The sequence below is a fragment of the Pteropus medius genome, unplaced genomic scaffold (genome assembly GCF_902729225.1).
Source record: "Pteropus medius unplaced genomic scaffold, Ma_sr-lr_union100, whole genome shotgun sequence".
NCBI classification, from domain to species: Eukaryota; Metazoa; Chordata; class Mammalia; order Chiroptera; family Pteropodidae; genus Pteropus; species Pteropus medius.
The window spans coordinates 30,301,234-30,327,016 of record NW_024354875.1 but is presented as its reverse complement, the minus strand read 5'-3'; the positions used below and the strand labels follow the sequence as shown (position 1 = coordinate 30,327,016).

General features: G+C 36.8%; 1 protein-coding gene across 1 annotated transcript in view; it reads left to right on the top strand.

Moving 5' to 3' along the window:
• Positions 1-25,783, top strand: part of LRP2 (LDL receptor related protein 2) — a 180,840-nt gene that overhangs the window by 93,035 nt on the left and 62,022 nt on the right. The window contains exons 30-42 of the mRNA XM_039855815.1: positions 144-321; positions 2,338-2,466; positions 6,936-7,102; positions 7,996-8,139; positions 11,709-11,818; positions 13,923-14,100; positions 16,468-16,681; positions 17,782-18,021; positions 20,110-20,298; positions 21,910-22,830; positions 22,971-23,136; positions 23,520-23,678; positions 24,816-25,105. Coding sequence (XP_039711749.1) covers positions 144-321; positions 2,338-2,466; positions 6,936-7,102; positions 7,996-8,139; positions 11,709-11,818; positions 13,923-14,100; positions 16,468-16,681; positions 17,782-18,021; positions 20,110-20,298; positions 21,910-22,830; positions 22,971-23,136; positions 23,520-23,678; positions 24,816-25,105 — 3,085 coding nt within the window. The remainder of the gene's footprint in view (positions 1-143; positions 322-2,337; positions 2,467-6,935; positions 7,103-7,995; positions 8,140-11,708; positions 11,819-13,922; positions 14,101-16,467; positions 16,682-17,781; positions 18,022-20,109; positions 20,299-21,909; positions 22,831-22,970; positions 23,137-23,519; positions 23,679-24,815; positions 25,106-25,783) is intronic.

Here is a 25,783-nt window from a genome sequence, read left to right as displayed (position 1 = left end):
CTGTCTCTTGAACAATGACTTTCCTATATCTTTATTAAATAATTAAATGCTAAAGGATACCACCTGTTAGGCAGTCTTTTTAACCTTGTTCACCTTGGTTTTTATTTCTGGGCGAGGTCTCATTGTTCTCTCCTGCTTCACAGATTATGCGGCATCCCTACGCTCTAACTCTCTTTGAAGATTCTGTGTACTGGACTGACCGTGGTACTCAAAAGGTTACTCAAGCCAACAAGTGGCATGGAGGGAATCAGTCAGTCGTAATTTATAACGTTCACCAGCCCCTTGGGATTGTTGCTGTTCATCCTGCAAAACAGCCAACTGGTAAATGAGAGACAATTGAGAGAGACAGAGAGACATCCTGCTTAGGAGTAGCTTGGACAACACTTTTTCTGGGAATGCAAAATGTATAATGTTGCAGACCCATTTGTTTGGGCAATAAATTTTCCTTTACTAACCACCCATGTCCTAACATTTCCATTACTTTTATTTACCGTGGAAAACTCAAATCTTGTATGTAACAACAGTAGATTTGAATTGTGTCATTTTATTCAGGAGTTGCCTACTGCCCCTGTGACTATTCTGAGTCTCAGTTTCCTTAGCTGACAAATACATCATAGACCAGACACACAGTCCCTTAGATATTTAATTGCTACCACTTTGCTTTTTAAAGCAGCTTATTTTTAGGACTCATTTATTGTGGCAACATTGCCCTGGAGGTGCTCTTCTGCGGCCACCCCAAGTTATCTTTGAGTGCAAAGTGTGGATGGCTAGGTGATTTAAAAAATTAGTCTTAGTAGTGGGAGGAGGGAATAAGTTACTTAATCTTCTCTCCCTGTAACTCTACAGTGGTTTCTCATCGCACTCGAGCATAGGGCCCCCGTCATCTCCTTGGTCTCTTCGCCCACTTACTCTCACCACTTAGGACTTCATTTTGTTCCAGAAACATACCAGGCTACTTCTCACCTCTGAAATTTTGCACCAGCTCTTCCTTCTGCCTGGGACATCTCTCCTCCAGATCTCTGCATGAGTTGTTCCTTCATGTAATTTAGGAGTCTACCAAATACGCCGTGGTGGCCCTTGACCACTCTATCTCAGATAGCCTCTCCTTCTCATAAATATTTTATTCTTTACTCTCACATTCTGAAATCACATAATTTATGAGCTTAGTTCTGTCTCCCTTTGTCAGAATATATTCCCCATGTTTGCAGTATTGCTTGGCATGATATTTGGTATGTAAGGGAAGGCTTAGCATTTTTTGAATGAATGAATGGATTAATCTAACAAGATATATGTAATAAGAACATAAGATCTAAAGAATATCCTGTGAACTTGGGATGCACACAGGATCCCTTTTGTCAAGGAACAGAGACACACAAAGATGTCATCAATAAAAAAAAATTATTTTTTTTTTGGACAATAGTGGGTAAATGTCAAGGTCACATAAGGAGAACATGCCTTGGTTTCATTTACTGTAAAAAGATTTCTTTTATGTCAGGCTAGGAGATGTAGATATGTAGTATCATATTTCTATACTAAGCTTTGGGTTACTTTGTGGGTGTTTGTTCATGACCTGGTTATGAACTGGATTGATCTGCAATCTTGTGCAAGTCACTCCTCTCTCTTATGCCTCTTATAAATTTTATGTTGAAAGCATGATATTAGGGAACGGTAAAGTAGTTTAGGAAAAAAAAAATCCCAACCAACAGGACTAATTTAATGTATCTATGTCTCCAAATATTGGGGAACCTCTGGGAGGACAATAACAACATGACTTTGTACATATTTAAAATTTTTTAAATTTAAATTAAGATATAACTGACATATAATATTGTATTAGTTTTAGGTTTACAACACGATTTGATATATATATATATTGTGAAATGATCACTATAATAACATCTCTTACCAACTTTCAAATATATAATACAATATTGTTAACTACAACCATCAAGCTGTATATTACATCCCCAGGACTTATTTATCTTATAACTGGAAGTTTGTACCTTTTGACCACCTTCACCCACTTTGCCTACCCACTACCCTCTGACTCTGGCAACCACCAATCTGTTCTATGAGTTCATTTTTTTTGAAAATTCACATATAAGTGAGATCATATAGTATTTATCTTTCTCTGGCTTAGCTTAATGCCTTCAGGGTCCAGCCATGTTGTTATAAATGGCAGGATTTCTTTCTTTTTTTATTGCTCAATAATATTCTCCGGGGTGTGTGTGTATATATAATGTCTCACATTTTCTTTATTCATTTGTTCTGTGCATCTTAATGTGTGTATGGGGTTTCCATTCTGCAATGTTTACTTCTCTTCTCTTTCTGTTGCAGGCATAAATTCATGTGCCTCTGCCCCCTGCAGCCAACTATGCCTGCTTTCCTCACAGAGGCCACAGCTTTACTCCTGTGCTTGTGCCTCGGGATGGAGTCTCTCACACGATTCTGTGACCTGCTTGAGAGGTACAGTATACCCTTTAAGTGTGCCCTGAAGGTGGAGCTTGCCATAGTTTGCACAAAGCATTGTAAACTCTAAACCACTTGCTGATGGAATGTGTGCTGTGTTCTCTGTGATTCAGCAGGTATCTGTGGAGAGTGCGTGCTCTCTGGGGTGATTTAACTGAGCCCCTCAGTTGTAATATAGTTTCTGTATATGGAGCTAATAGTATGTGTGCATGTGATTCAGCAGTCTTTACTCTCACATTTTCTCTTACCTGACAAGACAAGCTATGACAAAGGAAAGTTCCAAATTCTGTACTTTAGAAGTAAAAATTCTTGATATTAGCATATGGCTTCATTTTCAGTTTCCTTATCTCATTTTTATTCTCATAGCCAATAGTTAGTGATGAGTGTTGGAGCCTAGGTCTTCTGATTCCAATTTCACTATCTTTACTATTACTATCTGGTGCTTAAAGTTTTCTTTGTATGAAATATTTTAAGTGATTATTTGAACAATTTAATCTTCATCTCATCCTAGATATTTTATTTGGTTGATTGATGATTATGTGAAGGGTTACACTAAGTACTTTAGAGAATAAGGAAGGAAATAACGTAGTCAATTCACAAAAAAAGATTACTTTTGGAGTATGTGCTTGATGTAGAATAAATTCTTTTTAAAAATAATTTGCTTTTGCTTAAAAATATTAAGAGTTATTCTAAGCTCAAATTTTTCATTTCTCAGTGAAGAAGTGTGAGTGTGTTTTGATATTTGTAAAAATGGCTGTAGATAAGTTAAAATTAAAAGTTTAATGACAAAATTCCTAAATTAAGAAAAAATAGAGTCCTAATTCAGAGAGAAATTTAGTTCATAAAATATATGCCAAATCCAGGAAATTTATGGTGTTTACAAATTATGCAGATGTAGGCTTATTCCATCAGCATGTAATATTTTGTAATGATACCTTCATGATGAAAGATTTTAATTATTGGTAATACTTACAAAAAGATTGGCATTTTCCATTTTTCTTCAGAGATTTATTATGCATCTAATCCTTGTTGACATTGTGTAATTCAGTGTGTCTTCAGAGGCTTTCAGCAGAAGATTAAACTGGGCTATAGACATTTTGGATACAAAGCACTCTTTCACCACACAAAGATTGTTGAACTGTGCATTGGGGATTGGTGTAATCAAATCAGTATTACTATCTGATGGTGATTGATAAATATTAATTCTGAATAGTACCTTTTGTTGTTTCACAAATAATTCCACTAGTGGATTTTCCATGAGCTGACTTTGCTGACGTGGAACTTTTCGAGTATCTCCCAACTGGTTTCTGAGTACTAGTTGGGTAAATGAGTGTCAATATATGTTGACTACAAAAAAGTTGCACATTTTTTCAACAAGAAGTTTAGAAGACTTGTTAACTTTTATAGATGAAAGCATTTTACTTGACTTACATGTTCAATAACCATTAAAATAGTATTTATTAAGTGTCTGGAATATCTAACATCTCTCCAGCATCCCTTAAAATAACCTTACATCCAAAATAGTTTTCTGACTCAGTCTGAGAGATACAAGGCAATTGTTTCAGTGATCATGTACAAAAGAAGAAGAAAACACTCCTTGCCTATACTCTAGGACAGGCTGCAGTGCTGGTCAATTTGTGCAAGGCCTGAGTTAAGGAGGACCTAGGTTTGGAGTCATAAATGCCACCCTTTAATTAGGACATAAATTTCCCATTCTTGACTGTTGTCTCTTCATTGTTCTGCTAACACTAATCTTAATGGAATCAGGAATTGAAAAAAAAAAGTGAAGAAAGGATCTTTCATTTCCAAAGAGTGAGACATACTGACCTTGGACAGCTTAAACATCACCTCCTCCTAAACTCTTTTCCATCCAACTCTAGGTTCTTCTGTGCTTACTCCTTTCTGGCCGTTATCATCTGGAATTATAAGGGCCCATATACTTTGTCCTCTAGACTCGAAGTTCCTTGAGAGTAGAGCCTCCACCTGATTAGTCGACGTATACTTATTGTCTGTGGCACACAGTGGCATCGGTAAATGTTGAGTGAATGACAAGTCCTCCACATCATCATCATCATCATCATCATCATCATCAACATCATCATCATTATTTTGGCTCCTCCGGTCCTGTGTTTTTCACCTGCTTGCTCCTTTACAGGTGTACACTGTCAGAAAATCACTCCTCTTTTTTTCTTTCCTACAGAGCACTTTTCAAGCACCCTTTTAGGCCACTTGTCTCAGTGGTCACTTCCTTTCTAGTGCTTCTCTGGCATCATCCTTCACCTTGGCCCTCACACTTTCCAGCAGTGCAGCATTAAATGATACCCAACCCTCTGTTCCATTGCTCACAAGTTGTTTATTGGTGATAGGCCCTCTCGGTATGCTGGCAGTGAGCAGATAACGGCCCTGAGACACATCCTCAGGAAAGAGAAGCAGCCAGTGGAGGAGTAGAGTTAGGGGAGTGCTTGAGAGAAGAGCTCCTCAGAGGAATCAAGAAAGCCCATGTTTGATGAGAAAGGAAAAGTTTTTTAGGTCCTAAACAGTGTTTCGGTTGAGAATTCCTTTAAGAGGAAAATTACCTATAAAAAAGGGCAGTATCAGATTTTGAGTAAGTAAAATTTTTAAACGTCTCCTGCAAAATTGAGAAATAGTTCTTATTTTTACTGAATCAATGCGCATTTATAACATAATAAATGATTAAATATCATTTCTGTAATTTCAAGGTACATGTGAAACTCATAATATAGCTTTCATTTTGTATTATTGCTATTAAGTCAAATGAATTGAGTGGTAATTGATATTCAATAAGTAGCATCTAGCCTGCACTTTTTTCAAAGAAGTGACTAAGAATATTGGTTTTGGAACAAATAAGTCCAAGAGACCTAGCTGTGTGACTCTGGTTAAACTGCCTGATTTCTTTGTGCCTCATTTGAAAGTTGTGTCTGTGGGGGGCTGCGGAGGGGCGGGTATGAGGGTGGTAACTAACAAACAGGGTTATGAGGCTTTAGGGAGATAAGTGAAATAATATTTGCATGGTGCATAGTGTGTGCCACATATTCTCAATAAATGGGAGTGATTATTATGGCTATTGCAGTTCAGAAGAGGGGCAATGTGGAGCAGCCAAGAGAGGACGGGCCTGTGAGTTAATCTCTTACTGCATTGTTTCCTGCAGAAGTTAAATAGCCTCTGTAAGTCATTGGCCTCAGTTGAAAACACTTTGCAGGCTTGTAAAAAACTAAATGCTATATATTGTAGAACTTTGAAAAACAAAGAGCATTAATAGTTGCAAAATTTACTTTAAATGTGTACTAGGTTAATAAATTCTGAGTTATTTTTCAGTAATAAAAATACCAGGAACAAGGAAAAGCTAATAAGATGTGAAAGTAAGAAAAGAAAAAAATGTCAAAATAATCCTGCTGAAGACTTCCCAGATTATCAAAATAATAAAACATTTTTAGCCCATGAAAATTTTGCAATGATTAAACATTTTATATTTTATCTTAATATGCAATATATCTTATATATGTGTCTTAATAACACAGAACTCACATTCCAAAGTTATCCTTTACTTAGAGAGGAATTATAAAATAAAACCCCACTCTTGAATTTCATTAATTTAGATTTTTTGGATAATGGTACTACAGCTAGTATAAAGATTATCTTTGAAGATTATCTTTGAAATAAGACTTCTTATTATCTATTTAGGAGGCTAAGTGAATTAATTAAATAAGATATGAGGATGTTTAAGTTAAAATGTACAGATACTTTGAGAACTCTAGAAGACACTGTTTACATATTCACTTATGCATTCATCCGTTTATTCATTTATTTGGTCATTCAGTTAGGCAACTATAATATGCCAGGCTCTGGAGACATAATAGTAAGTAAATTAGACATAGTCATTGCCTTCCAAGAGTTAGAATCTAGTCAAAAAGCAATTGGTGGGATTATAAATTGGATTTATTTAGTAATTAAAGTCTCTAATAAACACTAGGCAATGCTTTGTAGTTTTGTTTTCTGAACACACTTTAAACTAATAAAGTGTCATTCACCAAGAATAGTTTATAAATTTTTTTTCTTGGCAAAATCCAACTGTTCTTTCCTCTAAGTAGCTCAGTATTAATGAAGTTTGTCTGTGGGTAGAAATGGAAGAACTTCTTGACGTGATGCTTGGCAAACGTGGATGGTTTATCAGTGTAAGTAAGGGATTAATGAAGAGCAAGGTAAATACTGGTCTGCCTTGGGAAAGTCCAGAAACACTGTGTGTGGAGTCGGACACCTGGTGATCTAGCACCCACTGAAATCTAACGAAAGGCCCTGGGTTATCCAATGAAATATCTACCATGCCTTGTATTTATTGCTGCAGTGGCATTTTGTCTCATGATGGTAACAATCCACTCCGTTTCATTACTGTACATGTCTGGGAATAGGGGGATATAATTTTGACTGATATTCTGCTATTTTCACAGATGATCAACCTTTCTTAATAACTGTAAGACGCAGAGTAATTTTTGGAATCTCCCTTAATCCTGAGGTGAAGAGCAATGATGCGATGGTTCCCATATCAGGGGTACAGAATGGTTATGATGTTGAATTTGATGACTCAGAGGAATTCATCTATTGGGTTGAAAATCCAGTAAGTTTTGAATAACATTCAAAGTATATAACTTGTCCTCAAAGAACCTGCACTGGTGCCTTCTTATAGGCAAACTTTTGCTGGGTGAATAAAAGGAATGGTCTGGAAATAAAGAATTTACCACCAAGTTTTTTTTTTTTTTTGACTCAGTGAGGAATATAAATGGGAGACTGGCTTCGAGCAAAGATTGGAATACTCTTTAGCTTTAGAATAATAAGTACATTTAATCTATTGCATATTTCTTATTCATTCAGCAAGTATTTATTAAGTGCTTGCTGTTTGTCCTGCACTGAATTAACTGCTTCCAACTATAGACTACATGCCTAGAAACAGCAGTCACAAAAGTCGTTCTTAAGAGGGTGTAAACTTGTATTAGACTAACATAAAAATGATCATAGCTCAATACAAAAAGCAGTAGTTCCCGAAGGGAATTCCAGGAAAGCATTTGATGTGGCTGCTGGGGCCTTTATCCAGAATCTTTGCCTCCAGGATACAAAGATCACCTCTCCAATTCCATTGCCATTCCCATTGAGGAAGAGAGGGAAGATCTTCATGTTTGATACTTGTTACCACTATGAAAAATACACTCCTGGTCTCCTAATTTGAGCCTGTGACTTGGGTTATTTTTATGACTTTGGCCTATATCAGAGATATTCAGAATGCTAAGCGTTATGTATTCCTGTGACACTTAAAATTCAGTGTTTTCAAAATGCTGCTGGCATTAGCATTATACACAGGGGGGCCACCCAATGGTGCCGAACCTTTGCCTTTTCTGCAAGTCCGAGGAGTGTTAAAGAAACATGGTAGCTGGCAGTAGCTGCAGTGAAGAAAATGTTTTCATTTTGAAGCGGTGGCCTTGAAACAGCTCACTTCTCCTTTGTCTTTCTTCTCAGGGTAAAATTCACAGAGTGAAGACAGATGGAACCAACAGGACAGTATTTGTTCCTCTATCTAATTTGGGCTCTTCCATGAGCCTAGCCTTAGACTGGATATCAAGAAACCTTTATTATACCAGTTCTGGAACTCAGTCAATTGAGGTAATGATTCCATAGTACTATTTACACAAACGCTGGTTTCTGATTCATGTAAAATCTATTCTCAGGAAATGCTCTCATGGTTTTTGAAATTATTTTAAGCAGAAGCAAAAGCAAAGAGATATTAGTATTAGCTTTCTAAGTCTTTGAAGTTTAAGAAGAAAAACCAGCTTAAAAATAAATTATTGGAACTTTCTACTGCCTTATTTTGTTTCCTCCTAAATATCAATACTAACTTATTCTTATAAAAGGATTTTAGATATTTTATAAAAATATATAAAAAGATAAATAGAAAATTTTGTAAGAAATTCAGCATAAAGGGAAGAGCATAGTAGACAAAGAATTTTCACTATCTTTTCTTATCAAATCTTCAGTGCTATTTTAGTCCTAAACCAAATATATAGTTTACCTCTGTTCTAAGATAAAAATCTTTCTATGGCTCCAGTGCAGTTTTTCTAACAGTGAAACAGAAAGTAGAAACTTGATTCTAATTCCTTTGATATTCTCCTCTTTGTGATAACTGTTCTTTTTAGCTCCAATTCTCAGAAGAAATTCTAGATGGGGTGCAGGTATGAAATCACATGAAGTAATCAGAAGTAACTTGATTAGTATTGATTTTCTCCACTCTGGGGCAAGGTTAAAACATGTAAGGGATTATTAATTCATAATTTTGAAAGTGAAAATTCCTGAAACAAAGAGAGATCTTGAGAAGGACAGCTAGCAGGGATAGCTATCCAATAGAGTGACAATCCACTGCTCTAGGTCAGGCACCAGCTAGTAAGTTAGTTGTTCTTTGGGGCATTCAGAAAGATGTGGAAGGCACACAGCAGCCAAGTGGCTAATTTAGAGCAGATTCACAAACATCATCTAATTTTAATTTTCACAACATTCCCAAGGGCAGGCAAGTGTAGTAACCATTCACAATGAGAAGGACATTGCAATATGCACAAATGCTAATGTATCCCCAGGATATATCAAATTAGGTAGAATCAGTAATTCTTAACATGAGGGGAACCTCGGAGGCCCTTTGTTTTGGATAAGAACCTGAAGCCCACAGAAGTTAAGACTTTGTCTTAAAGAGTCAGCTTCACTGCCTGATTCCTATGTTCTAACTTTGCCTTGTTACGAACCACAACTCCAGCAATCCAGCCTGGTTTAACCCCCTTCAACAGTGACAGAAGGCATTTTTCATAATCTCAACTAAAAATATCACCCTCCCATGAAAACATAGGCAATATTTATAGCTTAAGACTCTTAATACCAAACTCACATCTCTAGACTCCACTCAGTACAAAGCTACCTTAATTCCAAATGACAATTAATATGCTTCTCTTCTATCTCTTTATCTTTTGCTTTGTAAATGGGAGTCTTTCCTTTTAGAGTGATTGTTTTCCAAAAGCAGGGTAAAGAGGTAATGTGTCTCCTCCAGCAGGTAGAATAAAGAGGCACCAGCTGAAAAGTAACTGAGTGTGTGTGTGTGTGCATGTGTATGTTCAAAGACCTGGCTTTGAGTCTGGCTTGCTTGCTCATTTATTTATTCATTCAACAAACACTAGTAAATGCTTTCTATGGATAAGTCCCATGGTTAGTCCTGGACATCCAATGATGAACAAAAGGGAACAGAGGCAGAGAAAAATACTTTATTCGAGACCCTGAGTTATGAAGATGCATTTTGTGACTGAGGACAGTAATGTGTTTTTTCTATTCATAAGCTGTTTGACCTTGGAGAAATTACTTAACTTTTAAGAGCCTTTCTTTCCTTATCTGTGGTTAAAAGCTCAGTAAATAAAAGTATTTCATGACACTCAGGTATCTTGTGAATACAGTGCCCTGTTTCCCTCTTCGTCAATATATTTAGAAAATCCATAAAGACAATAATGAGCCAAAGGTAAATTGCCTTTTTAGTGTTTTTATTGGTTTCTCCTTTGGTGATGTCAATTGTTATTCACCCAAGAGAAAGTTAGATTGCTTAAGAAAACAAGAATAGTGTTCACTTTCTGTTTACCTGTATAATATCCTTTCCACCATCAGAGTAATTCACATCTAATTCCAACCTGAAAATAAGAGAAACATTTAAGAAATTGTTTTCCACTAGGGGTAGCTGTGTGCCCATTCACTAAAGGCAATTTTGTAGCTGATGAGTGAAGCCTCCAGAATCTCTATATGTGTGTATGAGAGAGAGAGCTTGATATATTCCAAAAAACAAGAAAGGAACTTTCCTTTGAACTAAAGAACTCTTTAGGCCTAAGAAAGGGAGAGAAACTATAGCAGAAAGAGTCAAGTTGAAAAGAGAAAAATTACCTTAGTTCAAGTAGAAGAGAAAGTAAAATAACAGACAGGAGAGGTAAAAATTTAGAGAGAAAGGCAAGGAGGGAACTAGGTGTGTGTTGGTGTGTGTGTGTGTGGGGTGGGGCGTGGAGTGGTGGGACATATAGAGACAGAGAGGGCAGAGAAACAAACACTGACACACAAATAACTTTGCATTGAAAAACAATTTTATAGACAAACCTTTATGGAAATCAACAGACATTTTCTAATTTCTTACTAGTTGTTTCTCCTCAGACTGTCTCAGGTGCATTTTAAAATAGCCTTGTTCCTATAAGAAACTGAGTCTAATTTAGTAACCCATATTTTTCTGTGACACGTCAGGGTCCTGTTAACCCTGTTAACACAGGGTTAGCAATACTATTAGCAATAATAATTCCAAGGAAATAACATTGGGAAAGCCGTTTTTTTTCTAGGCTTCTTTTTCATTATCTGTTATATGGGCATAATAATGGTATCTATCTTACAGGATTATCTTGAGGGTTAAATCCAATAATCCTTATTATAATGTCTGGTACATACTAAGTGCCCAACAAATGAATAAAAAATTAGGAAATATTTATTAAACACAGGTTCTGCCAGATTCTGTGGTAAGTGCTTTACGTGTATTATCTCATAGTCCTGTAAGCTCTAAGCAGAAGGTGCCATTATCATCCACATTTTAATGATAAAGACACCAAGTTCAGAGTGGTGAACTTACTTTAGTCAGATGTGGCAGGACACGGATTTGGATTCTTGTGTTTTAACTCACTTAGGCTATTGGAACAAATTTACTTTGAATACTTTTTGATCGACTATGTTTGCAGTGATGGGCCACTGGGTGCTATATGCCAGTCACTAGGGTGCAGGGGAGCTTTGGGATTCCCATTTGTCTTCTAAAGTTTTCTTTTACCTTTTTCCGAAGCCATTTATTTGGAAGGCATTTGTAGTTTCTCTCTGGCAGTGATTCTTTATGTTCACCTATTTGAATCTTTCTTTTATTCATACACATCTCCTCTCCTGAAATTTTAGGTGAATTGGAAATAGAAATTTAAGACACGATTTTGCTTTTCTTTCATTTTCTATTGAGCTCATTTCCTCATAGCCCTGAAAAGCAATTGAGAGTTAGCTGAGCCTAACACCAACTCTCCCATTCATTCATCCTTAATCATGCTTTGGAATTAGTTGTGTGTGTTAAGTTCTTTGTCTCAGCTTCCTTTGTTTTGCCCTTATGAAACTCAGTTCTAATAAGTGATTTTATGTTATAGGTTTTAACACTCCGAGGAGATGTCAGATATGCAAAAACACTTATTACCAATGATGGGACAGCTCTTGGAGTTGGTTTTCCAGTTGGCATAACACTTGATCCTGCTAATGGGTGAGTGTTCATAAATGGCTCCTGCCTTTTATACAGCACCTTTCTTGTAAATGTTATAGTTTGATAAATTGGAAGATTTCAAACTTAGGCATTTTCTGATTTCATAACCAACATTTTAAAAATATAAATCTCAGTGAGGAAAAGAAAGCTCTATTTTATATTTAATGTGGAAGATATAATATATGTTTTGTTCTGTGTTCTTTGAATGAATAATATTGGACTGGAAATTATGAACAAGCAAGAATTGCAGAAATTTTTAAAATAGAGTTATAAGAATGGGCAATACATTTTGACTTGGAATGTGTGAGGGAAGCTTTAAGGGAGTAGGTAACATCTGAAATAGATCTTGAAGGATGAGGAGGTTTCCAGTAGGTAGAGAATGGATTGCAACTGGTAGTGATACTTGAAGTTAAGTGAGCATTAAAGATGCAGAAGCATGGTGGTATTTAGTGTGATCGTGTAGAGGGCTGGAACTAGAGGCTTAGAGAAGGGGGCAGTTAACCAGATGAGAAATACAGTAGCTTAAAGTCATTTGGGGACAAATCATGGACATACTTTGCTGTCATGCTTTTATTTTTATTCTTTTTATTTTATTTTATTCTTTTGAGAAATAAGGAGCCAGTAGGGAATTTGTAGGAAGAGAGTGATAGAACCAAATCTGTATTTCGGAAAGATTGGTCAGGATTGGAATGGAAGAAACTGGGGCAGGGAGAACAAATAGACATAGACTAGAATCTTCTGTTCTGATCAGTTATTCATTTTGTTGATCTTATACTGTATTATAAACTAGAATAATAAGTTGTATTATATGAGCATTGATTTTTTAAATAAGAGATAGTCATCTCATCTCAAATGGATTTTGACTTTCTGTTTGAAAGTGAGCAGATTCTCAGGCCTGGAAGGGAACAGAAGAACTAGTTTGTATTAGCTCTCAGCTTCAAATAAAAATGATGCACAAATGAAACCCAATTCTTAAAGGATACTAAAAGCACAAATGCTAGTCTATGCTTGCTTACTTGTCCTAGTTTTCAGTTATTCTTTCTAGAAGAAGGACCACCTTAGATTTCATGTCCCACTTTTGAAACTCAAGTTCATTCATTATTCATTCTTCATTCACTAAACAATTATTTATTGTGCTCCTATTATTGGGTGGTCTATTAGTTAGGATCGGTTAACTATTGAAACAAACTCCAAAATGTATAATGGCTCAAAGGAAGTTTATTTGTCTTTCATTTGAGCAATAGAACTTGGAGAAAGGGTGGGAGGAAGTTCTACATAATCATTCAGGGACCCAGGCTGATAGGGTCTTCAGTAGGAGATTTTCAGGGTCATTCTGGGTGTTGATATCTTTTGAACTGTAAAGGAAAGGGCATTCAAGAATGTGCCCTACAGTTTTTATGGGCTAGGCCTACAAATAGTGCATATCACTTCTGCTCACACTCCTTAAGCTAGAATTTAGTCACATGACCACGCTAACTGCAAGGAAGGCAGGACTGTAGTCCAGCTTTTTACAAAAAGAGAAAGATATCAGCATGTTAATGGGATTCTACTCTCAGAAAAACATTACTCATTCTTTATCCTATTTTTTGCATTAAATTTCAAAACTCTTCCTTTTTCATCACAGAAATCAGAATAGGTAAGAAAGTATCTGATCATGCGGTAGATGATGATTTGGAGAATTATAAATAAGAAGCCTGAGAGGTCAGCAGTGAGGTACCTGACAACATTTTCATTAGCTTTGTCCTTCCCAGGGTATTGGAAAGTATATTATTCTTCAAAAGGGATTGACTATTGATGTAGGCTTCTTCTTAGTCATAAGCTTTCACCTGTCTGACCAAGCTCAAGGATCACCCACCAGTGGAAGGATGCTAATTTCCTGGTTTAGATACCATTTAAAATGGCTTCTACTCCAATAATAACCAGGAAATATACAGACATTGAAAGAACGCTGGTTAAGTACTTCTCCACATTGTATTTAACGAGGTATCGATGTGTCAGGTTTCCTCCATTGAATTGGGTGCATCTTGACAAATACACATTTTCACGCCATTCACTCTAATCTGCTTTCTGTTTTATTACATGCTGGCGTTTTTCATGGTTGTAGGAAACTGTACTGGTCGGACCATGGAACTGACAGTGGGGTTCCTGCCAAGATTGCAAGTGCTAATATGGATGGCACATCGCCAAAGACGCTCTTCACTGGGAGCCTTGAACACCTGGAATTTCTCACCCTTGATATCGAGGAGCAGAAGCTCTACTGGGCGGTCACTAGCCGGGGAGTGGTACGAACACGCTTATAGTCTGCTGCTCTTCATTCTGCACTTGTCTGGCTGACACTACTGTTCTGAGTCGTCTGGCAGTGGTTCTTGAACGATCTCTCTTGGTGACCAGTGTTTTATTGCCCCTTCTCCCAACAACTTCTTTCCCTTGAGCAAATCTTGCTCTAGTTGAAGTCCAGTTCTTTACAGTATGTGCATAGTTTTTTATAGATAAATATTTATTAATGTTTTCCTTCAAGATAAAGTAATTCCATTTATTATTTCTCATTTGTCCTTTAAGAGCCATTTCTTTCATGTTTTAGTGATATCAATACTTTTCTTCGAATGTTGTCTAGGCTCTCCAATAATAGAGACTTAAGAAAAAAATATATGGCAAACTTCTGTATTCAGCCTTCCCTCCTAGCTACATATTATTCTCTAATATCATAACATAGTTGCACATGTGTGAAAACTCCCTATACTGGTAATTTTAAACTCCAAGACTGAGTTCATTACATCCTGCAATAAGAAGCAGAAACTATATATTTTCATTTATTTGTAGAAATAATATTTGATCTTTATTGCTGTGCTTAAGCGGCTGAACTGGGACTAGGCCATTAAAAGGTGCTCAATAATAATTATTGATCAATTTAAATATTACTTTGAGTATGGAATTGAATGTATGTTAGTTTCTTTTTTGCTTTTTAAATAGTAGTCCTTTCAAATCTATCTTTGGCATTGGTACCCTCCATAATATTGTGTAGTAGTTTTGGTTTTCAGTTCATTATCAGTTTGACAAGTACTACTTTTACTCTTAAAATGTACTTCTAATAGTGATAAACTTTGAGGATTATAAGGAAGTAGTGATGAATGTGAAAGCACTTTACGAATTTTGATGCATGTGTGCAACGTTGAGGAAGCTCTTATCACATGGTGTGATTTCTCCATACAACTTAGCACGGCTCACACAGTACTCATCATCTTCCTCCCTTCCTATTTCTACTTCTGCTCTGCCCTCCTGAATCTGTGAGCTTGTTAGTGGTGTGACTCTTCATCCTTTTTCTTAGGCTAGATTCCTTATATTTCTTCTTCACTTTAATAACCACGTCCTTATTTAATCATCACAAATCATCAGAGGGTAATTTGCTCTCTGCCTCTTTCCTCAGGTGTACCCTTTTTCTGCCACCTCCACCATTCTGAGCCACTTCTCTCTAGCCTTGGCTAGACCATAGCCCTCATTGCTGGACCTGCTTTCATGATGGAGACATGTTGTCTTCATAAAACCACAGCAAATAGGTTTGATCACTGCTCAACCTAGAACCCTGGCCTCTGCTGATCTCGATCAGCTAATCTGGTCCAGATTGTTCCTTCAGCAACTCCCTACAAGGTTATTTTTCCTATGCTCTCCAGAGGTCCCCATTTTTTTTGGCACTGGGGACTGATGCCCTTATGAGAATCTAATGCCTAATGATCTGAGGTAGTGATGCCAGCACTGGGGAGCGGCTGCAAATACAAGTGAAGCTTCCCTTCCTCACCTGCCACTCACCTCCTGCTGTGTGGCTTAGTTCCTAAGAGGCCATAGACCGGTACTGGTTCATGGCCCAGGGGTTGGAGACCCCTGCTCTAGGCTTCTGGAACTTCTGCCATTTCAAGGGCACGACCTGCTCTTATAACTGCTGAGTGCCCTTGTCCAGTAAGGCAGTGAGCCAGACCTTGTTTGTCTCCCTTGCCAGTGCTCAGCTCAGATTCTGGCACAGAGGAAGCACTTGAGACAAGTTTTTGGAATGAAATCCAATCAACTATGTCTGCAGTTGGTTTTTCTTTCAGAAGCAGACAACTTGTCATTTCCTACTGCCAACTTCATTCTTATGTATTCTTTTCCAGTTTACCAAGCCATTTTGACTAAGGCTTGTTACCTGTTCTGCTATAACAGCATTACCCTTTGCCCCATCCAGTCTTGCTGTCTTCTGTGATTGTATGGAGCACATTACTCATCCTCATTGCAGAAATTGTTGGTGAAGATGTTAAATACGGGGTCAGCCAACTCCTGTGTAATGGTCCAGTTAGGCATTAAATGTGTGTCCCTGACCAGAATGTCACACACAGGAATGAAAGAGATTTAGGCCCCTTTTCTTCACAATGCCACCTGAGAAAAGTTGATTGAGTTACTTAAACTCCAACTTCATTATGAATGAAATGGGCACAATGACGTTTGCCTGACTAATGCTCCAAGCAATTGTGACTATCAAATCAGATAATAGATATGAAAAATCTCTGTAAAGGATAGAGTGTTGTATGACTGCGAGGTATTATTATTAAGAGAATGTCAGTTTAAAATGTTTCTCTCATTTCACCATGAATCAGTCAATAATGAAAATTCTGATTTTTTAGATTGAAAGAGGAAATGTGGATGGTACAGATCGAATGGTCCTAGTAAATGATCTTTCCCACCCATGGGGAATTGCTGTATATGGTTCATTCCTTTATTATTCTGATGAACAATATGAGGTCATTGAAAGAGTTGACAAGGCCACTGGGTCCAACAAAGTTGTCTTGCGAGATAATACTCCAAATCTGAGGGGCCTTCGAGTTTATCATAGACGCAGTAAGTATTTGTTACTAAAACATACACATGTATGCATGTACAATTTATATTCACATCTACGCACTTACATGTATGAACACGTGCCTATACACAGACCCATGTTCTAACACATGCATGCAAATTGAAATTACTCGAAATATTTAAAGCGATACCATGTCTTAAATATAGCTAAGTGTCAAAGACTAATCTGGCATCTGCAAGGCCAGATTGACTTCAGAGTAAGTTTATCGCATTCTTTCCCCATCACTTTAAATTCCTTTATTTGTTTTTGCTTCTTAGTACTCGCTGACATGTTATCTATCTGTTTATTGCCTGTATTTCTCATTAGAATGTAACCTCCATAAAGACAGTCACTTTGCTTGTCTTGTTTCTCGTTCTCCACCCAGTAACTAGAATAGTTCTGACACATCGAAGTGCTCAATAAATATTAGTTAGATGACTGCTGGGAAAGTGTTAACAGGATAGAATTTTTAATCTTAAAAGGAATAGTCTTAGAAGTTGCCTATTTCAACATATTTTTTTCAGAAATAATCTAAATTTTGATTTGACCCTTTAAATTAGCATTATGGTCTAGAGTTTTTTTCCTATAGTTTTGACATATTTTATGTCTTTTAGTCTCTAACCAAAGATTACCAATTTGTTTGCTGTCCTACAACCTAGGTTACTGGTATTTATTTTTATTGCATGTGAAAAATGCCCATTAAGTACTCTTATTTAATAAACTTTATAATAAATGCCCATCACATTACTGATCATATAATTAAACTGCTAAAAATTTAAATGCCAGTACATAGGCTAAGAATGCAAAAAAAAAAAAAGAATTTGTATACTGACCTCTCTAATTCTTATATATTTGTGGAAGAAATACAATTAATGCTTCATTCTCTAACTGTTATAAAATGGTTTGGTCCTGTTTCATATCTTTAGGTGTTAGTTGTATAAGCTCTAGTCTCTTTAATATTATTTTTAGGTTGTTAACTCAGATATTGTATTTTGTTACTAATTTTTATAATGAATTATTTGGTGACTCAGTTTTAACAGTGCGAAATGGAGAGGCAGGTAGATAGGCCAAAAGTAACGCTGATTTTGATTTCATTTAGACTCTGCCGAATCCTCAAATGGCTGTAGCAACAATGTGAATGCCTGTCAGCAGATTTGCCTGCCTGTACCAGGAGGACTGTTCTCGTGTGCCTGTGCCACTGGATTTAAACTCAATCCTGATAATCAGACCTGCTCTCCATATAGCTCTTTTATTGTTGTTTCGATGCTGTCTGCAATCAGAGGCTTTAGCTTGGAATTGTCAGATCATTCAGAAGCCATGGTGCCAGTGGCAGGCCAAGGTATGCCAACTCCAGTACAAGTGGTATTCGACTACATCTGGTGCCACGTTGAAATCCTTGGCACCAGAAAGCATTTCTTCTTGTTTGGATTCAGTGCATGATGAAGCTCGTCTTTCCCTTTAAATTGGCTCAACCTTGAACGGTTCTCAAACTTTAGTGTGTATCAGAATTGGAGGTCCTCTTAAAACACACATCTGGATCCCACTCCCAGATTTTCTGATTTAGTAGTCTAGGGTAGAGCTAGAGAATCTGCATTCCTAACAAGTTCCCAGGGCATGCTGATGTTGCTGGGCCCTGGACAACACTGAGAATGACAGGCTTAGAGCAAAATAGAAAGAATGTAGCACGAGATTGCAAGAAGCATTACAGAGTTGGTGTTCAGAAGAACCGAACCTTATTTCCAACTGTTAATGGAGATTTAGGGTATAAGTATATTAACTTTTTAAAAAAAATTAATTAATTGATTTTTTATGGTGACATTGGGTAACAAAATCCAATAAGTGTCAACTGAGAAGTACATTAGTTTTTAAAATAGTAATGACATAATCCCCAATCTGATTTATTAATATATATTTGATGAGTCGAAATAAATGAGTTGACAGTATTAGTCTCTCCTTAATAACTATGTTTTTGCAGCACTTTATGCTTGCATGTTGTGAATATATGAAGTGATCACTTTTTACATGAGCCAAGAGGTTTCTAGGTGTATAGTACCACAAGAGTTTTTAGTAGCATCACAAGGAGTACGCCACAGGCTAATGACAGAAGTAGAAGGTAGCAAGGGAAGAAAAGAGGATGAAGGGAATGAAGGGGTTGGAGAAATGGTCAGAAGAGACAGGAAAACCTATGGTGAAAGGAGTCAGTGTTCTGACGCCACACATGCTCCTGCTTCGTGACCATATTCACATGTACTCATGACTCGTTGTTTTCCCATATCTAAAAAGTTATGCATCTAAGTTACCATTTTGTAAATTATTATAAAATCAATAATTTTTCCTCCCAGCTTTTGATTTTGAAAAATTTCAAATACAGAAAAGTTGAAAAGTACAGTAAATATTCTTATATTCTTGCTTAGGTTCAGCATTTGTTAACATTTTACCACATTTGAGCTCTTGATGTCTGTGTGGTTTTTTGTGTTATATGTGTATACCTACATATATATGCATACATTTTTAATGAACTTTTTGAAAATATATTGCAGATGTCATGATATTTCACCCCTACATACTTTAGAATGCAGCTCCTAAGGGCATCGTCACTTAATATTCATATTTATATTTCTCTACTTAGCCTCGGAATGTTTTTTATAGCTGTTGTTTTGTTCCATCAAAGATATAATCAAGATTCATGCATTGTATTTGGTTAAGGTGGTGTCAGTGAAATCCCTGCCTTTTAAAAGCATGATTTTTGCTTTGCAATTTGTGTGAAATCTTTGGGGTCACTCTTGACACTCTATGAATATCTTATCCCCCAAGTGCCTTTTACCCATTGGTTTTAGCAGCCATCGATGATGATCCTTGACTGAAAGGATTATTTAATTAGGATTGTAAAATGATGGTTTTCTTGTTCTATCATCTCTTCTATATTTATTGGATAATATTCTTCTAGGAGAGCTGTCCTTTTTACCCAGTTAATCACCCAGTTGTTATCACTGTCGACTCAAGATTTTACTTTTTTAACTCAATGTGTTATAAATCATTTAACGTATTTACTCTTCTGATGCTCCAGTTATCCATTTTGGCCAGGGAGTTCTTCCTGAATTGGCTGCATGTGTCTTTTGACATGATTCCATTTGTGTTTGAGTGCTTCCTTGCTTCTAGGTATAGTAAGATGTTTCAGGATCACCGTATACTTTCCCATTCCATTTCTCCCAGGAGCCAGTGCTCCTTACTGTAGGAAATGTGAGAGAAACCAAGAACTGGGTGATGGGTGTGCTTGTTCCAACTGGGAAACAAATGGTTTTATTTTGTAACGGGGGCATAGTCAAAGCAGAGGCTTGGGAATGAGGATTTGAGAGGAAGGGCAGATATTTAAAAGTTCTAGTTCCAGCTAGAGCCTTATTTAATGATCTTTTCTTAAATGTTCCAGGACGAAATGCATTGCATGTGGATGTTGATGTATCTTCTGGCTTTATTTATTGGTGTGATTTTAGCATCTCTGAGAAATCTTATAATGCAATCCGTAGAATCAAACCAGATGGGTCTGGTTTTACAAACATCATTACACATGGGATAGGAGAAAATGGAGTGCGGGGTATTGCAGTGGATTGGGTAGCAGGTGGGTAAGCTGTACAGTGATTTTATTGAAAAGCCTTTTTATTTTTGTATCTCTATCATTTTATTTTATTTTGGAGAGTTTAGTCTAATATTATATATGCTACAGATTTGTTTTTTTTCTGATATTAAAATATAATGAAAACCATGAAATGGCAATTATTTATTTTAAAGCTGAGAAACTTTAGTTGCCAAATTTTTAATTGCTTCCTCTTGTTAATGTGTAAAAACTCTTTTGATCATTAGGCACTTTCTTTATTGTAGTTCTGTTGAAATGCCTGACTCAATATTTCATTAACTTAGTTGTATTGAACCATGTATTTAATTTTGAATTCCCACTCATTTTTAATGATACACTGAGAAACAAATGTATCAAATGTATTATAATTTTTAGAATATAGTACAATTTTATAAAATAGGTATCATTGTGTTATCCAGCTTGGTAAGTAGACATCACATAGAAATATTAATTAAAATATATTGTAAAAATTTAGGTACTGTAATGAGTTGATTGTAAATAGTAAATGTGGTAGTATGATTTAGATGAGGCTTTAATTGGGTTTCTAAATCCCATTCCTGATTAGGAATTTACTACACTATTTCTGAGGGTATAGATAAAGCATTGGTCAATAGTTTATGGCCTATGGGCCAAATGCACACTGCCCATTTTAAGTTTTACTGGAACATAGCCATGCCCATTTGTTTATGTATCATCTGTGGCCGCTTTTATGTTATGATGGCAGAATTGAGTACTTGTGAAAGAAAACATATGCTCTACAAAGCCTAAAATAGTGACTATGTGGCCCTTATAGAGAAAGTTTGCCAACCCTATATTAAAGGATTGGAATATACATATAGTACAATTAGAGACAGGTAATGAAAAGAGTAGGTCGGTAATATTATATACTGGCCTGATGACTCTAGAGCAGTTTTGAGTCAGATATAGGAATAAAGTAGGTGTGCTTTGGTAGCTAATTTAACAATAGACTTTCAACTGCATGGAATCCATTTGAGATTCCTCTCTATTCATTATACTGTCTTCACACTATGGACTTTTTATTCTAGCATTTACATTGTTTTGTAATGCTCAAATGAACTTTTTGTTTTGGTGGCTTTAGAAGGTCCCTGGGATGAAAACAATGATACTGGTTAGAAAGACTAGGAAAAAGGCCTCATGTTAATGCTAAGCACAAAGAGCATTTGGTGATATTGATCAACAGATCCTGCTGGCTCTCGCTCTTTGCTCTTTTCATCATTATGCCATGATAATGTATATTTATAGTCTCTGAAGAGTCAGGTGTTCGACATTCAGGTAGAAGAGGAAGGACATTCTGGTAAATACACCTTTTAGTAGAAAGTGGGTTTTGACATTTGCTGTGAATTCTAATGTGCTTTAGAAGCTGAAGATAGGCACATTTTCTGTAAATTTGAAGAAACAATCTCTTGATATTCTAAGAGTAAATATTTATTTTTCTAAGTCTAAACCGAGACATTTATCATCATGGAAAAGTCAATATGTAATGAGTCAAACCTCAACCTTACATATTTGTTCTGAATTTGAAGAGGTATCCTCTTGGTTTTCCATTCATCAGCATGCTCTTTCATTTTCCTGCAGAAAATCTTTATTTCATCAATGCTTTTCAGTCTGAAACACTGATAGAAGTTCTAAAGATCAATACCACCTACCGCCGTGTTCTACTTAGAGTCATAGTGGATATGCCCAGGGATATTGTTGTAGACCCCAAGAACAGATACCTCTTCTGGTCTGACTATGGGCAAAACCCAAAGATTGAACGTTCTTTTCTTGACTGTACCAATCGAACTGTGCTTGTGTCAGAGGGCGTTGTCACACCACGGGGCTTGGCAGTGGACCATAACAATGACTACGTTTATTGGGTTGATGACACTTTAGATGTAATTTCAAGGATCAATATCGAGGGGAAGCAATTGAGAGTGATTCGTTATGGCAGTCGTTACCCAACTCCTTATGCCATCACTGTTTTTGGAAATTCTATGATATGGGTAGACAGAAATTTAAAAAAAATCCTCCAGGCTAGCAAGGAACCAGAGAACACAGAGCCGCCAGCAGTGATAAGGGACAATATCAGTTGGCTAAGAGATGTGACCATCTTTGACCAGCATGTCCAGCCCCGGTCACCAGCAGAAGTCAACAACAACCCTTGCTTGGAAAATAATGGCGGATGCTCCCATCTCTGCTTTGCTCTGCCTGGATTGCACACACCAAAATGTAGCTGTGTTTTTGGGACCCTGGATCATGATGGTAAGAGCTGTGCCATTCCGAAAGAAAATTACCTCATCTTTGCCTCGGAGAGTTCCTTGAGAAGCTTACACTTGGATCCTGAAGATCATAGCACACCTTTCCAAGCAATAAGTGTGGGAAGACATGTCATGACTCTAGACTATGACGGCATAAATAACAGGATTTACTTCACACAAAATTTAGAAGCTGGACATGGCCAGATTTCCTATGTCAGCCTGAATGCAGAGATCAGTTCTCCCACGACAATTGTTTCAGGTAAGTGCACTCCAAGTATAGCTTACCTTGGAAGGAAGTAGACACGATGGGATCAACACACATAGATGACCTGGTGATTCTAAAGTGCATGTTGAGACTTTAACGTCTTCGTGTATGTGTGTTTGTTGGTGTCTGTCCAGATATAGGGACTACTGATGGCATTGCTTTTGACTGGATCAACAGAAGAATTTATTATAGTGACTACACGAACCAGACAATTAACTCCATGGCTGAGGATGGGTCTAAGCGCACTGTGATAGCCCGCGTTACAGAGCCAAGAGCGATTGTGTTAGACCCTTGTGGAGGGTATGCCGTCCTCTTCTTTATTATATTTCTGTGTGCTTGTTACTGGAGAGAGAGGGGCCTGAAATTTTTTTAGGTTCGTAGAGGGCCACCATATTAGGGCTTGAACACTGTAGCTACAGATTCAAAGTAGAAAGAACATGAGTGACCTTACCTGGGAAAGAGCTCACGTGATGCTAGAAAGGTCGGCAGCATACTAGGCAATCAATGCTCTGACTCAGTAAATCCCTTTTGGGCAGATTGTGTAGGTGGGAATGGAGTAGGGTCACATTTGCTGTGTTAATGTCAGTTTGCAGTTAAAAAATGCTGCAATTCTTTTTTAAGTAAAAAAGATTACAAAGTTCCTTGTGGTGGATTAATTATGATTCCCTTTGGATGACTACTAGGTATATCTACTGGAGTTCCTGGGGTACTAATGCCAAAATCGAGAGAGCAACACTGGGAGGAAATTTCCGGAAACCTATTGTGAACAGCAGCCTGGTCTGGCCCAGTGGGCTCACTGTGGACCATGAGGAAGATCTTCTGTACTGGGCAGATGCTAGTCTGTATGTGCCTTTGGTTATTTTTGTGGATGTTGATAAGAGGAGTTTTCCTCCCATTTCCAAAAAAAGAGAGAATTGCATGATGGGATGAAATATAATATGCCAAATAGATGTGGCCAAAATGGAGAATCACAGTTATAGGAAATATATTCTAGCTTAGTGAAATGTACCTGTGAAAATTGATCTATGCCATGAAATTGAATTCAATTATAAACTGAAAGGCATCTAAAGATGCATTGCTAGAGAATTCATTTCAGCTATAATTACAGATGTAATCACTCAATTTATAACCTATAGGCCCCATGTAACTACCATAAAATATGAATGATTTTTAAATACACACTGACATTAAGTTTTCTCTGGGCTTTAGCATTCGGTATCTTCTCAAATAGATTCTTCTCAAGCCAGCTTCTTCTTAGCCAATTTCATAATGTTTTCCTTAAGAAACTTTTGTCAACTCTAATTTTATATGTAACTGCTCCAAGAACCCCCTGAAATTATTCACATTCCCATCATCCTAATGGAAGAGTTGAAGAGATGAGATGATTTGTTTTTTTATGGTTGGTGTCTATGTCAAGAATCTTAATTTTTCTTGCTAATTAATTTTCTTATGTTTTTGGTCTTGTGACATTGAGAACCTAACAACCTGATCTTTATTTCACTTTTTTTCATTTGAAACAAAGCAGTGATGTTTTGTGTCTAAATTGGGATTATTTTGGGTAAATACCTCAAGGTACTCAGTAAATGAGAAATTGAAAAAGTTGTTGAGGGAGTGGGAAAGGAAAAATAATTAACATTTTATTGTGGGACTTTTATGTACTAAAAACTGAGTTCCATGCATTACATGTGTTATTTCATAATATTCTCCTGTTACTAATGTCGGCATGGTCCTTTTTTACAGGATTACTTGTAGGTTATATTAATATTTAGAAATCAATTATTTATATAGGCTATTGTTTGATAAGCAAATTAAGGCCTCCCATCACCAGAAGAAACATTTCTAGTTGTCACATGCTTCACTTGAAAACAAAGTCGAGGGCTTGTGTAAAGCAACAGTTAGGCCCAGGCACTGGGCTGCCAATTGAGGAACTTAACTCTTTTTGGATTCCAGCATTCTTTTCTTTTTAATCTTTGTCTCAGGCGCAGGATTGAACGCAGCACTCTAATGGGCATGGAACGTGAGATCATTGTCAGCACAGTCTTTCGTCCTTTTGGCTTGACTGTCAATGGACAGTATATTTACTGGACTGACTGGTCCACAAAAAAAATTTACCGAGCTAACAAATATGACGGGTCGGGTCAGACTGCGATGACCACGAGTTTTCCCTTCTGGCTTATGGGCATTCGTGTTGTTGTGAAAGACCACCCACAGCACTGCAGCAATCCTTGCGACCAGTTTAATGGGGGCTGCAGCCATATTTGTGCACCAGGTAAGGCATTGCCCGTGAATATAGAATCAAGGAGAGTAATAATGATGATGGCAACTGGTAGGGAAGGTGAAGGAATATTCTGATCTAACAGAACAAAATCCAAGTTCTTCTTGATTTCAGGGTAATTTAAAAAAGATTTGGGGGTTTGTATGTGTAGTGAAAGACTTTGACAGATTTTTTTCCTATGTGATATGGAGGTAGGAAGAAAGATGAGATTTGGCTGTGGTACTTCATGATTTGAATAGAAATTCCATCAACGAGCTTACCTTTTTTATGAAAAGATTTAATTCTTCCACTTAGGAGATACTATTTATAGTTTGAAATATTACTGATGATATAAAGTGTAATATGTGTTATAATATGCTACATAGTATGTTTTATAGAGAACAAATTCATAGGAAGATGTGCCTTATGATATTGTTGCTTTGTAGATTTTGCCAAGAAGGCGGAATGGTTTCCATTGCTTCAGTATAGATGAGGGGTAGTTGTTTAAAGATTAGGGTGAATTAGCCACATTTATTAATTGGTGATTGTTCTTCTTGGTGGAAGAATGTCTCAGAATATAGTTAAAAGTTTGATGAGAACAGTTTCCATCGTTTGTCTTATAGCACATTTAATATAGAAGCTGTTGCCAGTGCTATTCTGGAGGAGAAAATGTGAATGTTTGCCACACAAATC